We start from the raw sequence: 25,365 nt of genomic DNA, 5'->3' as shown, positions 1-25,365 counted from the left end.
TTTGATAATTTGGTTTATTATTTTATGTAATGTTAGACTTTTTTATTTTTTGTAATCTTAGATTAATGTATTTTTTTAAGTAATGTTAGCTTTTTTATTTTAATTGTAATTTAGTATTTTTTAATTTAGGTAATTGGGGTTAATTAAGGGGGTGTTTGGTTAGGGGCCTTAGTAATTTAATTAGTTATTTGCATTGTGGGGGTTTGGCGGATTAGGGGTTAATAGGTTTATTAGGATTATTGCATTGTGGGGGTTTGGCAGATTAGGGGTTAATAGTTTTATTAGGATTATTGCATTGTGTGGGTTTGGCGGATTAGGGGTTAATAGTTTTATTAGGTTTATTGTGTTGTGGGTTAATGGCAGATTAGGGGTTAATAGTTTTATCAGGTTTATTGTGATGTGGGCTAATAGCGGATTAGGGGTTAATACATTTATTAGGTTTATTGCGATGTGGGTTAATGGCTGATTAGGGGTTAATACATTTATTAGGTTTATTGCGATGTGGGTTAATGGCGGATTAGGGGTTAATATACTTTATTAGTTATTGCTGTGAGGGTTGGCGGTTGACAGGTAGATAGATATTGCCCTGTGTTAGGTGTTAGTTAATATTTTCAGGCAGTTACGGGAGTTACGGTGCTCACATTTTCAGCGTAAGGCTTGCTGTGCCTGCCTATGTGTGGCGAAGTGAAAGTGGAGTAAAATTTCTCAAATTTTTGCCGCGTAAATCCTTGCGCTGAATATGTGATACCGATTTGGGATGCAGTTCAATGTTAGCTTATGGGAGTAAAAATTGCGGGCAACGGGTGAAATATACGTGCCGTATTTATATGTGACGCCGTATATATGTGATACCAAAACCACGTAAAAACCGGCGTTGCCGGCTTTTGCGGGCGACGCCGCATATGTAATCTTGTCCATGAGTTCTCATAGCTTTAAGCTCTTATAACTTTTGTGTGCAATATGTTTTTGAATAATTTTTTTAGATGGTGTTATTATGAGTCTAACTACTTTGTAATGTATTTTTGATGTGTTATGTGACACTTTTTTTTGTTTTGTGAAACCATAAACCGGAGCTCCGAGGACACGGTAATCATTCTAGCATTAATCGCGATTGCACTCAAGCGATCGCGTTTACTTTCAACTAGTAACAACAGCCAATCATCATTACAGATATCTGTACTGGGAGATCCACAACAAGCCGTTATTCTGAACCTTCAGTCTATAAAGCAGGATTAGAACGACCAAGGAAGAAATAACACCATATAAGCTGTTGCCACTGAGAGAGAGTTAGCCAGTATACTCTAAAACTGCTGGCCTGCTTGTACAGCACTTGATAGTGCTCTCCTAAATGTGAGTGCACCCTTATCACAATCTACCATATATTTTATTTTTTGAACCTACTACGCTATGGGCGCCTTCTCTTTGTTTATTTTTATATAGATGAAAAAAAATAATTTGGAGAACTTATGGCCTGGCTGTGAATACACATTATAAATACAGCTGATCAGAGTTCTCTCCCTGTAAGTATTCATTAAAGGGATAGTAAACCCAATTTTTTTCTTTCATGATTCAATTTACTCTGATTATCAATTTTTCTTTGTGTTTTTAGTATCTTTATTTGAAAAAGTAGGAATGTAAGCTAGGTAACCTGCCCATTTTTGGTTCAGCGCCCTTGCTAGCGCTTGCTGATTGGTGGCTACATTTATCCACCAATAAGCAAGTGCAACCAAGGTTCAGAACCAAAAGTGGGCAGATTTTCAAACAAAGATACCAAAAGAACGAAGAAAATTTGCTAATAGGAGTAAATGAGAAACTTGCTTAAAATTGCCTGCTCTATCTGACTCACGAAAGTTTAATTTTGACTTTCGTGTCCCTTTAAGCTCGGAAGTACAATAACATAATTTATGTAAGAACTTACCTGATAAATTCATTTCTTTCATATTAACAAGAGTCCATGAGCTAGTGACGTATGGGATATACATTCCTACCAGGAGGGGCAAAGTTTCCCAAACCTTAAAATGCCTATAAATACACCCCTCACCACACCCACAAATCAGTTTAACGAATAGCCAAGAAGTGGGGTGATAAGAAAAAAAGTGCGAAGCATATAAAATAAGGAATTGGAATAATTGTGCTTTATACAAAAAAATCATAACCACCACAAAAAAGGGTGGGCCTCATGGACTCTTGTTAATATGAAAGAAATGAATTTATCAGGTAAGTTCTTACATAAATTATGTTTTCTTTCATGTAATTAACAAGAGTCCATGAGCTAGTGACGTATGGGATAATGACTACCCAAGATGTGGATCTTTCCACACAAGAGTCACTAGAGAGGGAGGGATAAAATAAAGACAGCCAATTCCTGCTGAAAATAATCCACACCCAAAATAAAGTTTAACAAAAAACATAAGCAGAAGATTCAAACTGAAACCGCTGCCTGAAGAACTTTTCTACCAAAAACTGCTTCAGAAGAAGAAAATACATCAAAATGGTAGAATTTAGTAAAAGTATGCAAAGAGGACCAAGTTGCTGCTTTGCAGATCTGGTCAACCGAAGCTTCATTCCTAAACGCCCAGGAAGTAGATACTGACCTAGTAGAATGAGCTGTAATTCTCTGAGGCGGAATTTTACCCGACTCAACATAGGCAAGATGAATTAAAGATTTCAACCAAGATGCCAAAGAAATGGCAGAAGCTTTCTGGCCTTTCCTAGAACCGGAAAAGATAACAAATAGACTAGAAGTCTTACAGAAAGATTTCGTAGCTTCAACATAATATTTCAAAGCTCTAACAACATCCAAAGAATGCAACGATTTCTCCTTAGAATTCTTAGGATTAGGACATAATGAAGGAACCACAATTTCTCTACTAATGTTGTTGGAATTCACAACTTTAGGTAAAAATTCAAAAGAAGTTCGCAACACCGCCTTATCCTGATGAAGAATCAGAAAAGGAGACTCACAAGAAAGAGCAGATAATTCAGAAACTCTTCTGGCAGAAGAGATGGCCAAAAGGAACAAAACTTTCCAAGAAAGTAATTTAATATCCAATGAATGCATAGGTTCAAAAGGAGGAGCTTGAAGAGCCCCCAGAACCAAATTCAAACTCCAAGGAGGAGAAATTGACTTAATGACAGGCTTTATACGAACCAAAGCTTGTCCAAAACAATGAATATCAGGAAGAATAGCAATCTTTCTGTGAAAAAGAACAGAAAGAGCAGAGATTTGACCTTTCAAGGAACTTGCGGACAAACCCTTATCTAAACCATCCTGAAGAAATTGTAATATTCTCGGTATTCTAAAAGAATGCCAAGAAAAATGATGAGAAAGACACCAAGAAATATAAGTCTTCCAGACTCTATAATATATCTCTCTGGATACAGATTTACGAGCCTGTAACATAGTATTAATCACAGAGTCAGAGAAACCTCTTTGACCAAGAATCAAGCGTTCAATCTCCATACCTTTAAATTTAAGGATTTCAGATCCTGATGGAAAAAAGGACCTTGAGACAAAAGGTCTGGTCTTAACGGAAGAGTCCACGGTTGGCAAGAGGCCATCCGGACAGGATCCGCATACCAAAACCTGTGAGGCCATGCCGGAGCTACCAGCAGAACAAACGAGCATTCCTTCAGAATCTTGGAGATTACTCTTGGAAGAAGAACTAGAGGCGGAAAGATATAGGCAGGATGATACTTCCAAGGAAGTGAAAATGCATCCACTGCCTCCGCCTGAGGATCCCGGGATCTGGACAGATACCTGGGAAGTTTCTTGTTTAGATGAGAAGCCATCAGATCTATTTCTGGAAGTTCCCACATTTGAACAATCTGAAGAAATACCTCTGGGTGAAGAGACCATTCGCCCAGATGCAACGTTTGGCGACTGAGATAATCCGCTTTCCAATTGTCCATACCTGGGATATAAACCGCAGAGATTAGACAGAAGCTGGATTCCGCCCAAACCAAAATTCGAGATACTTCTTTCATAGCCAGAGGACTGTGAGTCCCTCCTTGATGATTGATGTATGCCACAGTTGTGACATTGTCTTATCTGAAAACAATGAACAACTCTCTCTTCAGAAGAGGCCAAGACTGAAGAGCTCTGAAAATTGCACGGAGTTCCAAAATATTGATCGGAAATCTCACATCCTGAGATTCCCAAACCCCTTGTGCCGTCAGATACCCCCACACAGCTCCCCAACCTGTAAGACTTGTATCTGTTGAGATTATAGTCCAGGTCGGAAGAACAAAGAAGCCCCCTGAACTAAACGATGGTGATCTGTCCACCATGTCAGAGAGTGTCGTAAAATCGGTTTAAAGATATTAATTGAGATATCTTTGAGTAATCCCTGCACCATTGGTTCAGCATACAGAGCTGAAGAGGTCGCATGTGAAAACGAGCAAAGGAGATCGCATCTGATGCGGCAGTCCTAAGACCCAACATTTCCATGCATAAGGCTACCAAAGGGAATGATTGTGACTGAAGGTTTTGACAAGCTGATATCAATGTTAAACTTCTCATGTCTGACAAGGACAGAGTCATAGACACTGAATTTATCTAGAAACCTAAAAAGGTTACCCTTGTCTGAGGAATCAATGAACTGATTGGTAAATTGATCCTCCAACCATGAACTTGAAGAAACAACACAAGTCGATACGTATGAGATTCTTCGAAAATGAGAAGACTGAGCAAGTACCAAGATATCGTCCAAATAAGGAAATACCAAAACCCTATTCTCTGATTACAGAAAGAAGGGCACCGAGAACCTTTGAAAAAAATTCTTGGAACTGAGGCTAGGCCAAACAGTAGAACCACAAAACTGGTAATGCTTGTCTAAAAAGAGAATCTCAGACACTAAAAGTGATCTGGATGAATCGGAATATGCAGATACACATCCTGTAAATCTATTGTAGACATATAATGCCCTTGCTAAACAAAAGGCAGGATAGTCCTACAGTAACAATCTTGAATGTTGGTATCCTAACATAACGATTCAATAATGATAGATCCAGAACTGGTCTGAAGGAATTGACCTTCTTTGGTACAATGAAGAGATAAAATAAAACCCCAGCCCCTGTTCCAGAACTGGAACTGGCATAAATACTCCAGCCAACTCTAGATCTGAAACACATTTCAGAAATGCTGAGCCTTGCTGTGTCAACTGGGACACGGGAAAGAAAAGAATCTCTTAGCAGGAGGCCTTAACTTGAAGCCAATTCTGTACCTTTCTGAAACAATGTTTCTGAAACCAGAGATTAAGAACGGAATTGATCCAAATTTCTTTGAAGAAAACGTAATCTGCCCCATACCAGCTGAGCTGGAATAAGGGCCGCACCTTCATAGATACTTAGGAGCTGGCTATAGGTTTCTATAAGGCTTGGATATAGTTTCCAAACTGATACCGCTCCTGAGGATGAAGGATCAGGCTTTTGTTCCTTGTTGTGAGGAAAGGAACAAAATGATTATTTACCCTGGAAAGAAAGGGAAAGCAAAGTTGACTTAGAAGACATGTCAGCATTCCAAGTTTAATCCATAAAGCTTTTCTAGCTAAAATAGCTAGAGACATATACCTGACATCAACTCTAATGATATCAAAAGATGGTATCACCAATAAAATTATTAGCATGTTATAGAATAATAATAATGCTATAAAATTATGATCTGTTACTTGTTGCGCTAAAGCTTCTAACCAAAAAGTTGAAGCTGCAGCAACATCCGCTAAAAATATAGTAGGTCTAAGAAGATTACCTGAACATAAGTAAGCTTTTCTTAGAAAAGATACAATTTTCCTATCTAAAGGATCCTTAAATGAAGTACTATCTGCCATAAGAATAGTAGTACATTAGCAGGAGTAGAGACAGCCCCATAACCTTAGGGATTTTTGTCCCAAAAAACTCTAATCTGTCAGATGGCACAGGATATAATTTGCTTAAACGTCTAGAAGGAGTAAATAAATTACCCAAATTATTCCATTCCCTGGAAATTACTTCAGAAATAGCATCAGGGAGATAAAACACTTCTGGAATAACTACAGGAGATTTAAAAACCTTATTTAAACGTTTACATTTAGTATCAAGAGGACCAGAATCCTCTATTTCTAATGCAAATAACACTTCTTTAAGTAAAGAACGAATAAATTCCATCTTGAACAAATACAAAGATTTATCAGCATCAACCTCTGAGACAGAAACCTCTGAACCAGAAGAACCATTATCAGTATCAGAATGATGATGTTCATTTAAAAATTCATCTGAAAAAGAGAGAAGTTTTAAAAGACTTTTATGTATACTAGAAGGAGAAATAACAGACATAGCCTTCTTAATGGATTTAAAAAATAAAATCTCTTATGTTATCAGGAACACTCTGAAAATTAGATGTTGACGGACAGCAACAGGTAATGTAACAGTACTAAAGGAAATTTTATCTGCATTAATAAGTTTGACATGACATGCAATACAAATAACAGCTGGAGAAAACAGATACCAAAAGTTTATAGCAGACTTAGCTTGGTAGCTCCAGCACTGTGCAGTGATTTTCCTGTAGTATCTTCTGACTCAGTTGCAACGTGGAACATCTTGCAATATGTAAAAGAAAAAAACAACATATAAAGCAAAATTGATCAAATTCCTTAAATGACAGTTTCAGGAATGGGAAAAAAATGCCAGTGAACAAGCTTCTAGCAACCAGAAGCAATAAATAATGAGACTTAAATAATGTGGAGACAAAAATGACGCCCATATTTTTTAGCGCCAAAAAAGACGCCCACATTATTTGGCTCCTAAATGCTTTTGGCGCCAAAAATGACGCCACATCCGGAACGCCGACATCTTTGACGCAAAATAACGTCAAAAAATGACGCAACTTCCGGCGACACGTATGACGCCGGAAACGGAAAAGAATTTTTGCGCCAAAAAAGTCCGCGCCAAGAATGACGCAATAAAATGAAGCATTTTCAGCCCCCGCGAGCCTAACAGCCCACAGGGAAAAAAGTCAAATTTTTGAGGTAAGAAAAAATATGATAATTCAATGCATAATCCCAAATATGAAACTGACTGTCTGGAAATAAGGAAAGTTGAACATTCTGAGTCAAGGCAAATAAATGTTTGAATACATATATTTAGAACTTTATAAATAAAGTGCCCAACCATAGCTTAGAGTGTCACAGAAAATAAGACTTACTTACCCCAGGACACTCATCTACATGTTTGTAGAAAGCCAAACCAGTACTGAAACGAGAATCAGTAGAGGAAATGGTAAATATAAGAGTATATCGTCGATCTGAAAAGGGAGGTAAGAGATGAATCTCTACGACCGATAACAGAGAACCTTATGAAATAGACCCCGTAGAAGGAGATCACTGCATTCAATAGGCAATACTCTCTTCACATCCCTCTGACATTCACTGCACGCTGAGAGGAAAACCGGGCTCCAACTTGCTGCGGAGCGCATATCAACGTAGAATCTAGCACAAACTTACTTCACCACCTCCCTTGGAGGCAAAGTTTGTAAAACTGATTTGTGGGTGTGGTGAGGGGTGTATTTATAGGCATTTTAAGGTTTGGGAAACTTTGCCCCTCCTGGTAGGAATGTATATCCCATACGTCACTAGCTCATGGACTCTTGTTAATTACATGAAAGAAATATTAATTAATGAGTCTTCCCTATAACATGTTTTTTTTCTGAAGATTTTTCTCACACAGTAAAATCATACTGAGTTTATCCTTAGTGGTACACTGGTATTTGTCATTGCATACATAGGTTGCAACCTTTGTAACACATTTATGGTTTTGTATAACTTTATTGCTGTGATTATCTATAATAATTTATATAGAAAATTAGTCCGGGTGAATCAGAAGAAAAAAGGAAATTGGTTGGGAAAGATTTTAACCACATGGAGAAACTCACTTCAAACAGTCAAGTGATTTATTAAGGTTTAGATGTAAATTAGCTGCCTAGTATCGTGCTATATTTACCATTATGTGATGGTTTCTCTGCAACTGCAAATGATAAAAGGGACGGTATTCCTGACAGGATTTCATTTATGCTCTCTAGAATCCCGTTGGAATTGTGTAAGAGGCGCGTGATTTCCCTGCTGTTTCCAGTATCATGTTGTTGTGTTTTGTTATCTGTGCAAAACATAGATAAGGAAATATTAATTTTCACAATTTTTATTACTGAGCATAAGTTGGTTATTGAAAAAAAGATTAAGAGGCTGATTTATCAAGTTTCTGGCGGACATGATCCGCTGTATCGATCATGTTCGCCAGATATCGATAAATGCCGACAGCATACGCTGTCGGCATTTATCATTGCACAAGCAGTTCTGGTGAACTGCTTGTGCATTGCTGCCCCCTGCAGATTCCCGGCCAATCGGCCGCTAGCAGGGGGTGTTAATCAACCCGATAGTATGAGATCAGGCGGATTGATGTCCACAGCCTCAGAGGCAGCGAACGAGTTAAAGAGCAGCTGTCTTAAGACCACTGCTTCTTAAGTCATGTTTCCGGCGAGCATGAAGGCTCGCGTGGAAACAGGGGTATACGGCCCCATTAGATCCGTGATAAATCGACCCTTAAGAATTTAATCCACTGCAATTGTTTTACTAGTAGGAAACTGGTGGACTAGTGCAATTTACAAATTAATTTCCCAATGGACTAATTTAAATGGTACCAATATGTTTATAGAAACACAATAGTGTTATATATTATGTATAAAAAACACTTTTGCATTTTCTCTATGGTTGATTTTTTCCTGTCTCATTCAATATCACCCAGAGATAATGGTCATTCATAATAATTTGTAATAAAAAAGTTTATATTTGCCAACACAACCCGCATTCTTCAAACATTAAAAAGACTATAAAGTAAAAATGAAGCTTTCATTGCTTAGATAGAGTATGTTATTAAAAAAATTACACTTTACTTCTATTATCAAATTTGCATTGTTCTCATGGTAACCTGTATAACAGTAAACTTTTATAGTTTCAAGAGTTTGCTCGTGTCTTAAGCACTCTATGGTAGTCATGTTTACAACAATGTTTGTAGCAATGTGATACATTGTTCTAAACACTGGTGCCATAGAGTACTTAATACATTTGCACATTTCTGAACCTTCCTAGGTCTATCATTTGACAAAGGATACCATAAGAATGTAGCAATTTTAATAACATAAGTAAACATTTATGTAGCAAAGTTAGCCTTGATAAGTCAGCAGGGTGCATTTCAAGTTCTGAGAGTTAGAAAATCAGGGTTACATTACATGAAAAGAAAGCAATGTGGGAGAATGACAGACACTGTGGGGGACGTGAAGAATAACTGGGAAAAGCATAAGGCTATCCTACAAACTAAATCATTTACACTTTTAGGAAATTTCGGCCAGACTTATTGGCTGCTGTCAAAATATGTTTCTATGTAAAGTGTAAAATAAATAATGAAAATATTTTGCAAAGTTATTTAATTATGTATAACTAAAGATATTTTATACTAAACTCTCAAGGTGTTTACTGTCCTTATAGACCATGTCACTCCTGGCATTATTAACCAGCCTATCATATAAAAATATATTTGGTGAGTCTGATGTAAACATTTGAAAAACATCTCTTTTTCCCATCATAACTATCTTAAAAGCTACTGACAGTGACTGAAATGAAATAATTACACTCTATGACACACAGTCTATCACTCTGACATATCCCATGTTTCAGAGAATATAAATTCTAAATTTTGTCCAGTGATCTATTGCAAACTTACCTGCTGATAAACAGCCCACAGCAAGACACAAAAGTGATATCACAAAAACCTTCATGGTCTCAAAGTACAAAAGATCTCTGAAAGAAAATATACAGCACACACTAGAAATAAAATATAATAAAGTCAACACCAACAGGGTGATATTAATTAATAACAGAATATAGCAATTTTACTCGATAACTATGCATAGACTTAATTTTGATTGCACATCAATCTAGATTGAGAGTAGGTAATGGAAGAAATTATAACTCTAACCTATCTGTATCATCCTGTGATAATACCAGCTCCTCTCACCTATCTGTATCATTCTGTGATAATACCAGCTCCTCTCACCTATCTGTATCATCCTGTGATAATACCAGCTCCTCTCACCTATCAGTATCATCCTGTGATAATACCAGCTCCTCTTACCTATCTGTATCATCCTGTGATAATACCAGCTCCTCTCACCTATCTGTATCATCCTGTGATAATACCAGCTCCTCTCACCTATCTGTATCATCCTGTGATAATACTAGCTCATCTCACCTATATGTATCATCCTGTGATAATACCAGCTCCTCTCACCTATTTGTATCATCCTGTGATAATACCAGCTCCTCTCACCTATATGTATCATCCTGTGATAATACCAGCTCCTCTCATCAATCTGTATCATCCTGTGATAATACCAGCTCCTCTCACCTATCTGTATCATCCTGTGATAATACCAGCTCCTCTCACCTATCTGTATCATCCTGTGATAATGCCAGCTCCTCTCAACTATCTGTATTATCCTGTGATACTACCAGCTCCTCTCATCTATCTGTATCATCCTGTGATAATACCAGCTCCTCTCACCTATCAGTATCATCCTGTGATAATACCAGCTCCTCTCACCTATCTGTATCATCCTGTGATAATACCAGCTCCTCTCACCTATCTGTATCATCCTGTGATAATACCAGCTCATCTCACCTATATGTATCATCCTGTGATAATACAAACTCCTCTCACCTATCTGTATCATCCTGTGATAATATCAGCTCCTTTCACCTATCTGTATCATCCTGTGATAATACCAGCTTCTCTCACCTATTTGTATCATCCTGTGATAATACCAGCTCCTCTCATCAATCTGTATCATCCTGTGATAATACCAGCTCCTCTCAACTATCTGTATTATCCTGTGATACTACCAGCTCCTCTCACCTATCTGTATCATCCTGTGATAATACCAGCTCCTCTCACCTATCTGTATCATCCTGTGATAATACCAGCTCCTCTCACCTATCTGTATCATCCTGTGATAATACCAGCTCCTCTCACCTATCTGTATCATCCTGTGATAATACCAGCTCCTCTCACCTATCTGTATCATCCTGTGATAATACCAGCTCCTCTCACCTATCCGTATCATTCTGTGATAATACCAGCTCCTCTAACCTATCTGTATCATCCTGTGATAATACCAGCTCCTCTCACCTATCTGTATCATCCTGTGATAATACCAGCTCCTCTAACCTATCTGTATCATCCTTTGATAATACCAGCTCCTCTCACCTATCTGTATCATCTTGTGATAATACCAGCTCCTCTCACCTATCTGTATCATCCTGTGATAATGCCAGCTCCTCTCAACTATCTGTATTATTCTGTGATACTACCAGCTCCTCTCATCTATCTGTATCATCCTGTGATAATACCAGCTCCTCTCACCTATCAGTATCATCCTGTGATAATACCAGCTCCTCTCACCTATCTGTATCATCCTGTGATAATACCAGCTCCTCTCACCTATCTGTATCATCCTGTGATAATACCAGCTCATCTCACCTATATGTATCATCCTGTGATAATACCAACTCCTCTCACCTATCTGTATCATCCTGTGATAATATCAGCTCCTTTCACCAATCTGTATCATCCTGTGATAATACCAGCTCCTCTCACCTATTTGTATCATCCTGTGATAATACCAGCTCCTCTCATCAATCTGTATCATCCTGTGATAATACCAGCTCCTCTCAACTATCTGTATTATCCTGTGATACTACCAGCTCCTCTCACCTATCTGTATCATCCTGTGATAATACCAGCTCCTCTCACCTATCTGTATCATCCTGTGATAATACCAGCTCCTCTCACCTATCTGTATCATCCTGTGATAATACCAGCTCATCTCACCTATATGTATCATCCTGTGATAATACCAACTCCTCTCACCTATCTGTATCATCCTGTGATAATATCAGCTCCTTTCACCTATCTGTATCATCCTGTGATAATACCAGCTCCTCTCACCTATTTGTATCATCCTGTGATAATACCAGCTCCTCTCATCAATCTGTATCATCTGGTGATAATACCAGCTCCTCTCAACTATCTGTATTATCCTGTGATACTACCAGCTCCTCTCACCTATCTGTATCATCCTGTGATAATACCAGCTCCTCTCACCTATCTGTATCATCCTGTGATAATACCAGCTCCTCTCACCTATCTGTATCATCCTGTGATAATACCAGCTCCTCTCACCTATCTGTATCATCCTGTGATAATACCAGCTCCTCTCACCTATCCGTATCATTCTGTGATAATACCAGCTCCTCTAACCTATCTGTATCATCCTGTGATAATACCAGCTCCTCTCACCTATCTGTATCATCCTGTGATAATACCAGCTCCTCTAACCTATCTGTATCATCCTTTGATAATACCAGCTCCTCTAACCTATCTGTATCATCCTTTGATAATACCAGCTCCTCTCACCTATCTGTATCATCATGTGATAATACCATCTCCTCTAGCATATCTGTATCATCTTGTGATAATACCAGCTCCTCTCACCTATCAGTATCATTCTGTGATAATACCAGCTCCTCTCACCTATCTATATCATCCTGTGATAATACCAGCTCCTCTCACCTATCTGTATCATCCTGTGATAATACCAGCTCCTCTAACCTATCTGTATCATCCTTTGATAATACCAGCCCCTCTCACCTAACAGTATCATCCTGTGATAATACCAGCCCCTCTCACCTATCTGTATCATCCTGTGATAATAACAGCGCCTCTCACCTATCTGTATCATCCTGTGATAATAACAGCTCCTCTCACCTATCTGTATCATCCTGTGATAATACCAGCTCCTCTCACCTATCAGTATCATCCTGTGATAATACCAGCTCCTCTCACCTATCTGTATCATCCTGTGATAATACCAGCTCCTCTCACCTATCTGTATCATCTTGTGATAATACCAGCTCCTCTCACCTATCTGTATCATCCTGTGATAATACCAGCTCCTCTCACCTATCTGTATCATCCTATGATAATACCAGCTCCTCTCACCTATCTGTATCATCCTGTGATAATACCAGCTCATCTCACCTATCTGTATCATCCTGTGATCATACCAGCTCCTCTCACCTATCTGTATCATCCTGTGATAATACCAGCTCCTCTCACCTATCTGTATCATCCTATGATAATACCAGCTCCTCTCACCTATCTGTATCATCCTGTGATAATACCAGCTCATCTCACCTATCTGTATCATCCTGTGATCATACCAGCTTCTCTCACCTATCTGTATCATCCTGTGATAATACCAGCTCCTCTCACCTATCTGTATCATCCTGTGATAATACCAGGTCCTCTCACCTATCTGTATCATCCTGTGATAATACCAGCTCCTCTCACCTATCTGTATCATCCTGTGATAATACCAGCTCCTCTCAGCTATCTGTATCATCCTGTGATAATACCAGCTCCTCTCACCTATCTCTATCATCCTGTGATAATACCAGCTCCTCTCACCTATCTGTATCATCCTGTGATAATACCAGCTCCTCTCACCTATTTGTATCATCCTGTGATAATACCAGCTCCTCTCACCTATCTCTATCATCTTGTGATAATACCAGCTCCTCTCACCTATCTCTATCATCTTGTGATAATACCAGTTCATCTCACCTATCTGTATCATCCTGTGATAATACCAGCTCATCTCACCTATCTGTATCATCCTGTGATAATGCCAGCTCCTCTCACCTATCTGTATCATCCTGTGATAATGCCAGCTCCTCTCACCTATCTGTATCATCCTGTGATAATGCCAGCTCCTCTCACCTATCTGTATCATCCTGTGATAATACCAGCTCCTCTCACCTATCTGTATCATCCTGTGATAATGCCAGCTCCTCTCACCTATCTGTATCATCCTGTGATAATGCCAGCTCCTCTCACCTATCTGTATCATCCTGTGATAATACCAGATCCTCCCACCTATCTGTATCATCCTGTGATAATACCAGATCCTCCCACCTATCTGTATCATCCTGTGATAATGACAGCTCCTCTCACCTATCTGTATCATCCTGTAATAATACCAGCTCCTCTCACCTTTCTGTAGCATCCCGTGATAATACCAGCTCCCCTCACCTATCTGTATCATCCTGTGATAATGCCAGCTCCTCTCACCTATCTGTATCATCCTGTGATAATACCAATTCCTCTCCCTTATCTGTATCATCCTGTGATAATACCAGCTCCCCTCATCTATCTGTATCATCCTGTGATAATACCAGCTCCACTCACCTATTTGTGTCATCCTGTGATAATACCAGCCCCTCTCACCTATCTGTATCATCCTGTGATAATAACAGCTCATCTCACCTATCTGTATCATCCTGTGATAATACCAGCTCCTCTCACCTATCAGTATCATCCTTTGATAATACCAGCTCCTCTCACCTATCTGTATCAACCTGTGATAATACCAGCTCCTCTCACCTATCTGTATCATCCTGTGATAAAACCAGCTCCTCTCACCTATCTGTATCATCCTGTGATAATACCAGCTCCACTCACCTATCTGTATCATCCTGTGATAATACCAGCTCCTCTCACCTATCTGTATCATCCTGTGATAATACCAGCTCCACTCACCTATCTGTATCATCCTGTGATAATACCAGCTCCTCTCACTTATCCAGCTCCTCTCACCTATCTGTATCATCCTGTGATAAAACCAGCTCCTCTCACCTATCTGTATCATCCTGTGATAATACCAGCACCTCTCACTTATATGTATCATCCTGTGATAATACCAGCTGATCTCACCTATCTGTATCATCCTGTGATAATACCAGCTCCTCTCACTTATCTGTATCATCCTGTGATAATACCAGCTCCTCTCCCCTACCTGTATCACCCTATGATAATACAAGCTCCATTCACCTATCTGTATCATCCTGTGATAATACCAGCTCCTCTCACCTATCTGTATCATCCTGTGATAATACCAGCTCCTCTCACCTATCAGTATCATCCTGTGATAATATTAGCTCCTCTCACCTATCTGTATCATCCTGTGATTATACCAGCTCCTCTCACCTATTTGTTTTATTCTGTGATAATACCAGCTCCTCTCACCTATCTGTATCATTCTGTGATAATACCAGCTCCTCTCACCTATCTGTATCATCCTGTGATAATACCAGCTCCTCTCACCTATCTGTATCATCCTGTGATAATACCAGCTCCTCTCCCCTACCTGTATCATCCTGTGATAATACCAGTTCCTCTCACCTATCTGTATCATTCTGTGATAATAACAGCTCCTCTCACTTATCTGTATCATTCTGTGATAATACCAGCTCTTCTCACCTATCAGTATCATCCTGTGATAATACCAGCTCCTCTCACCTATCTGTATCATCCTGTGATAATACCAGCTCCTCTCACCTATCTGTATCATCCTGTGATTATACCAGCTCCTCTCACCTATTTGTTTTATTCTGTGATAATACCAGTTCCTCTAACCTATCTGTATCATTCTGTGATAATAACAGCTCCTCTCACTTATCTGTATTGCAGTGTAATAATAGCAGCTCCTCTCACCTGTCTGTATCGTCCTGTGATTCCACCCCCTCTCTGCGTGCCCTGTATTTATTACTCTTATCAACATTATGGTCATGGTCATATGTACAGACTATATTTATTTTGGATGCAAGTTACAATTACTCAACCAGAAATTAATTCTTAATTTTTTCAGTTATACAGATGTAAAGTCCTACAATCTAAGGGACGTGCAGTGAGGTCATTGGCAGGTGAGGCACTGGCTAGTATCAGAGCCAGATAAACACACATATGAATCTTATAGAGGTTCAATTGTTGGATACTTAAAAGTCTGCAGAAGCACTCAAACACACACATATACACATATAAATGCACACACACTCATAGGCACACACACACAAACATTAAAAGACACACAGACACACTCACAGACACACAGAAACATGTACTCACTAAGAAATACTCACATAGACTAAAAAAATAGACACACAGAAACACTGCTGAGAAAAACACACACATTTAAAGACACAAAACACTCACAGACATTCACATAGACTCAGATACACACACTTACACACAGACACAAAGAAACACAGTCTAACAAACAAATAGATAAAATAGCTCTACTGTAATTGGATTAATAGCAAAAAAATTAAATCACAGTTTGGTATTGTTTATAATTTTTTTCTACAAATCCAGGAAGTGCCTTTCATCCATCTATACTATCCTTTATAGTTTATCTATACTGATTTTATAGTCTGTTGGGAGTATTGGATTCATTTGTAATATTTTACCACGTGCTTATAATGCTGTTGGTAAGATTTGTTAAATTATATTTTTACTATCAAGCAACACTGCAACAATATTTGTCAGTGCCCTTAAGCAACACACTGCTCCTAGGGTTGCCACCCAGTCGGTATTTTACTGGCACAGCTGGTAATTGGCAATTAGGAGCTGGTGCCGGTATTAGTAAAATACCGGCAATGCAAAAGCCATTTTTTTTTTCATTTTTATACAATGTTCCCTCACTGTATGTTGCAAGGGCTGCTATGCTGTCAAAAAATCAATGTTTAAATCCATGCATATTGCTCCCTTACTACTACTACTACTAGCATTAAACCCACTTTATATTAGCATTCCATGTGGTGTCTATATAATGGATGTGACTTGGAAAAGCTGGAGGAAAGGCTTGCGTCGGTGATCGCACAGTCTCTTAGTGACCGACTGTGTGCTCATGCATGGGGGAAGGGTCATGTCAGAGTTCAGGTGGGTGACGTTGCCTAGGAGACAGGGATACAATATGGCACCCTGACAGCTGTCTATGATTGCTAGGGCAGCACTTAAGTCGAGGGGAGGGATCCCACAGATCCTAGTCTGTGAGAGGGACTCACCATGGGTTTTTCAGGATGAACAGTAAGTGTGATGAATATTCCCACCATCGGCCAGTTAAATATGCATGTACTTTCCAAAATCAAAAGAAACTTTAACATTTTAAATAATGCTCTTTCATGCAGGGCCGGCGCTTGTGTAAGGCAAAATAGGCAGCCGCCTTAAGGTGCCCCCAGAGCGGTAGGTGCCGAGGTGGATTTGCCCGACAAAGCATGATGTAATAAGTTTAGCATCAATCTGCGCCTGCCGCCTGGCTGCAAGTACTACTGTTCAGTGCTGCTAGTGCTACTGTTCTATGTATGCGTGCCGTCACTGCCGCGTGGAGCTTGCTTGCGCTGCCGCCTGCCTAAGCCTATCTGTGTGAACAGAGAGTCTGAGAGAATGGGAAATCATGCGGTGGGGAATGCAGTGGCGCCGCATGACTGACACTAAAATGATGAGCCACCCAGACTGGTATTTAAGTGTGAGAAGACTGAAGCAAGTAGGAGGGTAGGGATCTGGGCTGGCGTTGGCAGAATGCGAGGCAGCCCGGAGAGGGCTTTGCACATGCCGGGAGTGGTGCTGGTGGTCCTCCCTCTCCCTCTCTCAATGTCCCTTTCACATGACATCCTCTATCTCTCCTTCTGAGTACACCTCTAAAGCCCCGTTCAGCAAACGCTCCAAGCGAACTCAAGCTCGCTTGGAGCGTTTTGCGAAGACTCCAAAGCAAGGCGCTGGGCATTCGCTCAGTGCTCTGATGACGCAAGTCCCAGCGTTTCCAGCATGCTGGTAAAGCTGAGACTATTCAGAGCAAGCTCAGACGCTTGTAAACATCACAGCTTCCACGAGCAACACGTGTGTATGTATATGTGTGTATATATATATATATATGTGTGTGTGTAAAAAAAATCATGTTGAGTTGTGAAAGTATTATTAAATTTACAACACTTATTTATATATATATATATATATATGTGTGTGTGTGTGTGTTGTAAATTTAATAATACTTTCACAAGTAAGGGAGCTTATAATAAATGTTTGCATGCGCAACGGTATCTACTGCACGATAATGGAGTACACATATATAATTCATATGTGAGACGTTTCTATTTGCATGCATTATTTCTAATATTTAAAAGGTATTAGAAATAGTGCATGGAAATAGAAGTGTCTCAATTATGAATTTTATAGGAGTACTCCATTATTGCACATGCAAACGTTTTTTCCAAGCTCCCTTACTTGTGGCATCTCTTAGCGCCACGTCATCGCTGGAGGAGATGTGCCCAGTGCTGGCCCTGAGCGCCTGCCGAACATGGCCTAAATAACTTTGGAAATGCAGTCACTGAACATACTTGTATGCAGGCATCCACTCCCTTCATAACAGGGTAAGCAGGTTTAATAGCTTCTTCATCTTTACCCCCCTGCCCCCCCTCGGGGAAAAGTGTGTTGAGAGACTGACTGGTGGTGTCAACAACTTGAGACAGAGGACAGTAAGTGTGCAATGGCTCTGGCCTGGCATTGGCACTGGCACAGCCGCATAATTAACCCCACACCACAAAATTTATTTAAACAGACAGTCACTCTCTCACTAAGACTCAGTGTCTCAGTCAGTCAACTGTCAGAGTAATACATTCATGAAAAGGCCAAAATATTTCAATAAAATGAATCATTCATTTAAATATATTAGCCTTTTAAATTAAAATAGAATAGAACTGGCTCACTGTTATATACATGATAGAGGCTGGCATGGCAGACTTTGCCTTGGGGCTGGGGCCCATGCCACTGCCAGTTTCCCAGCCAGTGAGGTGTATGTAGTACAGTACTTCACTTCTGTTTGTTTGTTTTTGTATCTCTTTGAAGGCAGCAGGCTAGGGGTTAAAGTAAATTTCAGTTTGGGCAATGCTAGTGGAATAGAACAGCAGGGACGGAACTACCGGTAAAGCAGAATTCGTGACTGCGACCGGGCCCGGGAGGTCCACCCCTCAGGGGGAGTCACAAACTTAAGATTCAGAACAAAACAAAACATTTCCCAACTTAATTTTTTCTTCATGGGACCAACCAGACGGCACTTCAGTGACTGTCTAGCCACTCTCACATCACCGCTCCTGGCTGTCCTTAGCATGCTGGATTGCGGATTAGGATACCGGAACTGTCTTGGTGAGGTCAGCTTGGGAACCATTGTGAGGCTCAGCAAAAGGAGGCTGCTCTGCTGCAGAGCAGTGGTTATACGTGATATAAAAAAGCAGTCTCTCGTTTTGCTCCATTAGGAGGCACATCCACAAGAAAGATTTACATATTACCATAACACTTAAAATTTGTTTAGATAATTCTACTAATTTTACTAATTTTAATCCATAGCTTAGAGTGAATAGTGTAATGCATTGTATCGTATCACTGTCGTGACCTTTGTTCCCAGATGTATAGAATATCTGCAATAAAATCTTGTTTTCCCATAAAGGTGTAGTGTATTTTTTCTAAAGCTAAGATATGGTCTACTTCTCTCGACCACATGGGAAAATTAGGTGTTTGTGTTGATTTCCAGAACTGGGGTATTAGGCGTTTTGATTCCATTGTTATTTCTAACTCTAGTCGCGAGCACCTACAAAGTGGCCCAGAGGAAGTCCCAGTCCACCCTGTCGAAGGCCTTTCCGCATCTGTGGAGAGTAAGATTAAGGGGGTGCTAGAGGCATTGGCAGTAAATATGGTTTGTAGGACACAGATAGTATTATCCTTGGCCTCTCTACTGGGAATAAAACTGACCTGGTCGGTATGAATTAGCGTAGGGAGTATGATATTAATTCTAGTGGCTAGTAGTTTTGCATATAGATTAATATCGATATTATTCAGAGATATTGAGCGATAATTAGAGACTAGTTCAACAGGAATAACCGTAATTGTAGCCTCCAGTAGAGACTGAGATAAATGACAATCATGGTCTAGGGAGTTGTACATTGTTAGAAGATGGGGGCTCAGGTGGGTTTTAAACAGATGATAGAATTTAGGAGTGAATGCCTCTGGATGGGGGGCTTTACCTTGAGGGAGGTCCTAATAGCTATTAGGATTTCTTGTAGAGTGAATTGCAAGTCCAGGGACTCGCTACTCTCTGCGGTGAAGGTGGGGAGTTGGACTTGAGATAAGTAATTATTAATCATAGCAATTTTGGAGTCAAAGTTTGTAGGCGGGAGATTATACAAAGAGGAGTAGTAAGATGCAAATTGATTGACTATTTCTGTGTTTTTAGAGAACGAAGATCCAGAGGGGTCTGTTAGTTTTGAAATAAAGGTTTTGTATCTTTTCTTTTTAAGGGATCTGGTTGTAAGTGCCCATAGATGGGCATTTTTAATTAAGTACTGGTTGAGATCCTCTCTGGTCTGTTGTGACAGCAAAAGGAGTTGTTGGGAAAGGGGGTTTTGTTTCAAAGCTTTTTCGCAGTTTTGAAAGTTGGTCGTTAGGGACAGATATTTATGCCGTCCTTTGATTACGCAGTTTATGTGTATGGCCCAGTATCACTCCTCTAATGTAACACTTGTAAGTCTCCCAGTTGTTAGTAGCCGATGTAACATCAGGGTCATTAAAATTGAAAAATTATATATATGTGTGTGTGTATATATATATATATATATATATATATATATATATATTTATATATGTGTGTATGTGTATATGTATTGCAAGTTGGGGGGGGCCTTCATGGATTCTTGCACCGGGGCCCTGAGGCTTCTAGTTACGCCTCTGTAGAACAGCTATGTAAAAATGTATGTAATTCTGCTCCTATTTGTGTAGCTGTTACTTGTAAACTGTGACATGTTGTCTTCCTTGTTCTAGAAATGTGCTATGTATGTTTTGTTGTTCATAGTTTGTCAATCTGTCAAGTCATGTGGTGCTGTGCAGTATTGTGCTGCCGTCTATACATATTGCACTCCACTTCCTAGTTAAAACATAGGTGTAACACAATGTGTGACATGATGTGTAGTTGTGTGGCTCCGTAAGATGCTGTCTAGCAATAACATGTTGTATAATTAGCTTTTCTAAAAACATGTGATTCAATTTTGACATTTGAAATAAATAACAGCTGTGTGAAGTTGTAAGAAGAAAGTTTTCCATATTAGAATTAGAATAACTCTTTAGACATGATAATTTAATATTGTGTAGTGTGTGCTAATATGTATATGTCATGTCCAACTACATGCTGTCTTGTATTTAAAACACAATTTAAATAAAGTTATTTGAAATCTTTTCATAATGACATTTTTTTAGCACAGCCCTTTTTTGACCCGGTACTTTTGTGTCTCCTCCCTCACCCATGGCCAGTAATTTTTTTTTGAGGAAAAGGTGGCAACCCTAACTGCTCCTTATGATTCACAACACACAGCTGCCTAGGGATTCTGGGGAAAAGAAAAAATCTGGTTATTTTTGTATTTATTTTTAAACTTTAAAACTATTTTTAAAGTCTGATTCTGGCTAAGGAATGTGATGTGTAAGTGGTTTGAATTCAGTTAGACAATTGGATTTTTGAAGAACAGAATTGTTTCTTGTGGAAATCACTTTGTGAGTAAAATAATTAGGCTTACCAGAAGTCCCAGTTTGACTGGGATTGTCCCTGTTTGGAGGCGCTGTCCCAGTGTCCAACCCAATTGTTCATTCTGTACCAGCCGGTGCCGGCATTACAAATACAATACAAAAGCCGGGTTTTTAAAATTCTGATTGCAATTGGCTAGCATAGCTGACATGGGCAGTATTATCACAAAATGCTATACTGTGTAGGTCCCCGAATGTCCCCTCTAAATTCAAAATGAATTGCAAGTACCACACAACCCTCCGATTGGAAGCCACACTCAGTGACAAGCCCAAATAGCTTTATTCATCCAATCCAAAAATGTGCTGTGGTGAGAGGAATTTAAGGTGTCATCTGACAAAATACTGACAGCAGCAGTAACAGTGCAGAGCAGAACCGGGCTAGAAAGAACTGGTAATAATCGTGGAAGAAAAGTCTGAACCACGAAACAAAGAGAATTAGTAACGGAAGCAAAGCAGGACCAAGAAAGAGTTAATCATAACCAAGGCACACAGGGCAGAATAGGAGCAAATAAGACCAGGAATATCCGAGCTACCTCCCAAAAACACTACCATGCCTCCCCTCAGAAAGAGCATAATCGGTTCGGTAAATTGGTGAGTAAGAATCAGCAGTCATCACTGTGCCACAAGCAGTGAGTATCACTCATTTGGGTCATAGTGTCTTCAGGACTGACCCGTTGAAACTAGGAGGGAAATAATAAATGCAATCAACTGGGATCTTGGTGTAGTATTGTCCAGTATTGGTATTTATTTACAGGAGCAACAATTACGGCACTTAATTTCCTAAAACTAGACTCTATTATTTTACTGGTACAGTCTCCAACTCCCATCAATAAATGGTGAAATCCTAATCTTTTCACTGTTTGGGTCAGTGCTTACTGTGAATACTATCGCCTAGATTACGAGATTTGCGTTAGGAGGAGTGCGTTAGTTACGCGTATTTTATTTCCTTTGCGCACTTTTCTTAACGTAGGTATTACGAGTCTCAAAACAACCTAATGCGTCGCTGTTTCACGACTACCATGTTTATTTTATACGTGTAATCACAGCCGCGTTAAACATTCTCCCATAGAGATCAATGAGAAATCAAAGAAGCACGCATTTTTCAACTAACACTCGATCTCGCGAGAAATACGCACTGCTCTGTCATATTACGTATACCACATAAACAAAAACACACAGCAATGTACTAATAACAATCACGCAACATAGCACATACGCATTGCACATTCACAATCGGAAAAAAAACAAAATTAAATATTTTACACTAAACGAGGAATACAGATATACCTTAGGATCCTGCAATATGGAACAAAACAACTCGAAAAAACAATTGCACACTCATACACAAACCAAACATTCGCATTCAAGATTACGGAATAGTTAGTACAAACAAACATTTACAACACTTCACAAATACTACACAATCACAAATCAACATTTATATTTACACATAATACTTTGGACAATGTTATGCAAAATGATCACTATGACATCATCGCATTCTACACATTCCCCAAATACTAACTCAATATGAGCATGCGCAAATTCACACAACTAATACACATTGCACACATACTAATTACCAACAAAGCACACCTGAACATAATTTACAAGGCAAACCGGTACATCATTAAACATTTACATAGGGTATATAAACACGCCACAAGCAAGGCTTCTTTGACTGTGTTGCTGGAGGGTTTTTGGAGATTAGAGAGGAGAGAGATTTAGTGCGTTATTGTGAGAGTTAGTGTTAGTGTGAGTTACTGTTATTGTGAGAGAGTGAGTTAGTTTTATTGTGAGAGTTAGTTAGTGGTAGTGTGTGCTAGTGTGAGAGTTAGTGGTAGTGTGAGAGTTAGTGGTAGTGTGAGATAGTGAATTAGTGGTAGTGTGAGATAGTGAGTTAGTGGTAGTGTAAGAGAGTGAGTTATTGGTAGTGTGAGTTAGTGGTAGTATGAGATTGTGAGTTAGTGGTAGTGTGAGATAGTGAGAGAGCGGTAGTGAGCGAGAGTTGGTTTGGGTGAGTGTGCGAGTGGTTTTTCTGTATACTTAACACATTTACATGCAAACACATTCAATACATACATACACTTATCAATAACACTACATACACTCCATACCCCATCCCCTCTCATACTACACTACATACCCCATTCCCTTTCATCCCATACCCCATTCCCTTTCATCCCATACCCCATTCACTTTCATCCCATACCCCATTCCCTGTAAGCCCATACCCATCCATAGTTAGATATTGTTTACATATCCTCATTTTAGTCTTCTTATACATTTTTGTTTGTTAAATACTCTTTACGCTCTTTTATCTATATCCCTTTTACACTTTGAGCACCTTTTTTGCATTTATTTATTTATTTTGACCCCCTTTCATTTGGGCACATTCACTTTTGGTTGGAGTATGTCGGGAGGGGGGATATGGGGCAGATTAGCCCGCAGCTATTAGAGTTCCTCAGGAATCAGTTCAGACAAGAGGTTGTAGAGGAGGTCAGGCAGGAGCTTAGTCAGGAGAGGGGGAGGGGGAGAGGGAGGGGGAGAGGGAGAGGAAAAGGAACAGGACAGGAAGGGGGACAAGAAGGGGGGGAGGAATGGGTGGAGGAAGGGAGGGAGGAAGGGGTGGGTGGACCTGGCCACTTTGTTCAAGATGAACAAGTGGCTGGGCCCAGTGGCGTCCCAGCATCTCCGAGGTGGCCATAGTCGGGATCGGAGGAGTCGATACCAGGAACCTGCCACTCTCCTCTGACGGTAAGCTCATTTAATAATCTCTTTAAATCAAAAATAAAGAATGTATTCAAGGATATGATTAAGACAATTATGCTTTTTTACACATTATTTCGTAAACGCATTCACAATTATCTTTGCGATTACATTACTATCTAGGCTACAGGTTAGGTGTGCATTTCAACAGACTGAAAACAAACGCAAAAACACATTCAGATTGATCATATAGATATCAGAAACACGGTTTGGAAAATGCGGAAATCGTATTGATTGTTATATTTCAAAGTGGATTAATGAGGCTGCATTTGTAATTCTATTGTAAGCAAAAGCATTTACATCTTTATTTGGAACTATGCTAATATATCCATTTCTTTCCTTTTACAATATACAGAGTCTGTGGAGGAGGCAGCACAGCAACTACAGGCTCCTCCTTCACCCAGGTATGAGAGTGGTGGAGATGACTCGCCACCACGGGGAGACATGGATGACATCCCTCTATCCCCATCCTCTGAAGAAGCCCCCACTGCAGAAGAGATCCCTGCAGCAGCCCCTCCTGCACCAGCAGCCCACCGTGCACCAGCAGCCCGCCGTGCACCAGCAGCCCCTCAGGAGGAGATAGCAGAGGTGCAGATATTAAGTGATTTTCTGGAAGAGATGGGTGCCTCCCGGAGGGAAAATGTGGAAAGCAGAATCCAGCTGACAGAAGCAATTAATGCCATTTGACAAGACCAAAGATAGCTTATCCAACACCAAAGCGAGCTTCTACAAGAACAAAGAGAGCTTTGCCAAGACCAAAGAGAGATCTTGCATAGTCTCAGAGATATATATTGCAGGTCCTCCGGGAGACGCATAATGTGCCATCTGCTGCTGGACCATCTGCTGCTGGTCCATCTGATCCTGGGCCATCTGATCCTGGTACTCCTCAATCTCCTCCTTAGCCAGGTGATCCCAGTACTTCTCCTTCCCCTCTTCCCCAAACATCTCCTATGAGAACTAGTTTGGAGGGGGCAGTTGTCCTCCCCCCCAGAACCTCGGTCTCGTGGGAAGAGGGGAAGGAATAGGAAGTAAGTTTTTTTTTTGCTCTATATATTT

The 25,365-nt window shown here is 39.8% G+C and overlaps 1 protein-coding gene across 1 annotated transcript in view; it reads right to left on the bottom strand.

Annotated features, from left to right (window-relative positions):
* Positions 1-19,226, bottom strand: part of LOC128646874 (uncharacterized) — a 34,539-nt gene extending 15,313 nt beyond the window's left edge. Inside the window, exons 1-4 of the mRNA XM_053699679.1 lie at positions 19,107-19,226; positions 15,637-15,692; positions 9,748-9,824; positions 7,975-8,127 (exon numbers count right to left, since the gene is read on the bottom strand). Coding sequence (XP_053555654.1) covers positions 7,975-8,127; positions 9,748-9,824; positions 15,637-15,692; positions 19,107-19,226 — 406 coding nt within the window. The remainder of the gene's footprint in view (positions 1-7,974; positions 8,128-9,747; positions 9,825-15,636; positions 15,693-19,106) is intronic.
* Between the last annotated feature and the right edge of the window lie 6,139 nt (positions 19,227-25,365).

The sequence above is a fragment of the Bombina bombina genome, chromosome 2, assembly GCF_027579735.1.
Source record: "Bombina bombina isolate aBomBom1 chromosome 2, aBomBom1.pri, whole genome shotgun sequence".
Lineage (NCBI taxonomy): Eukaryota > Metazoa > Chordata > Amphibia > Anura > Bombinatoridae > Bombina > Bombina bombina.
Note: the sequence above shows the minus strand (reverse complement) of the source record. Positions and strands in the feature narration are given on the sequence as shown.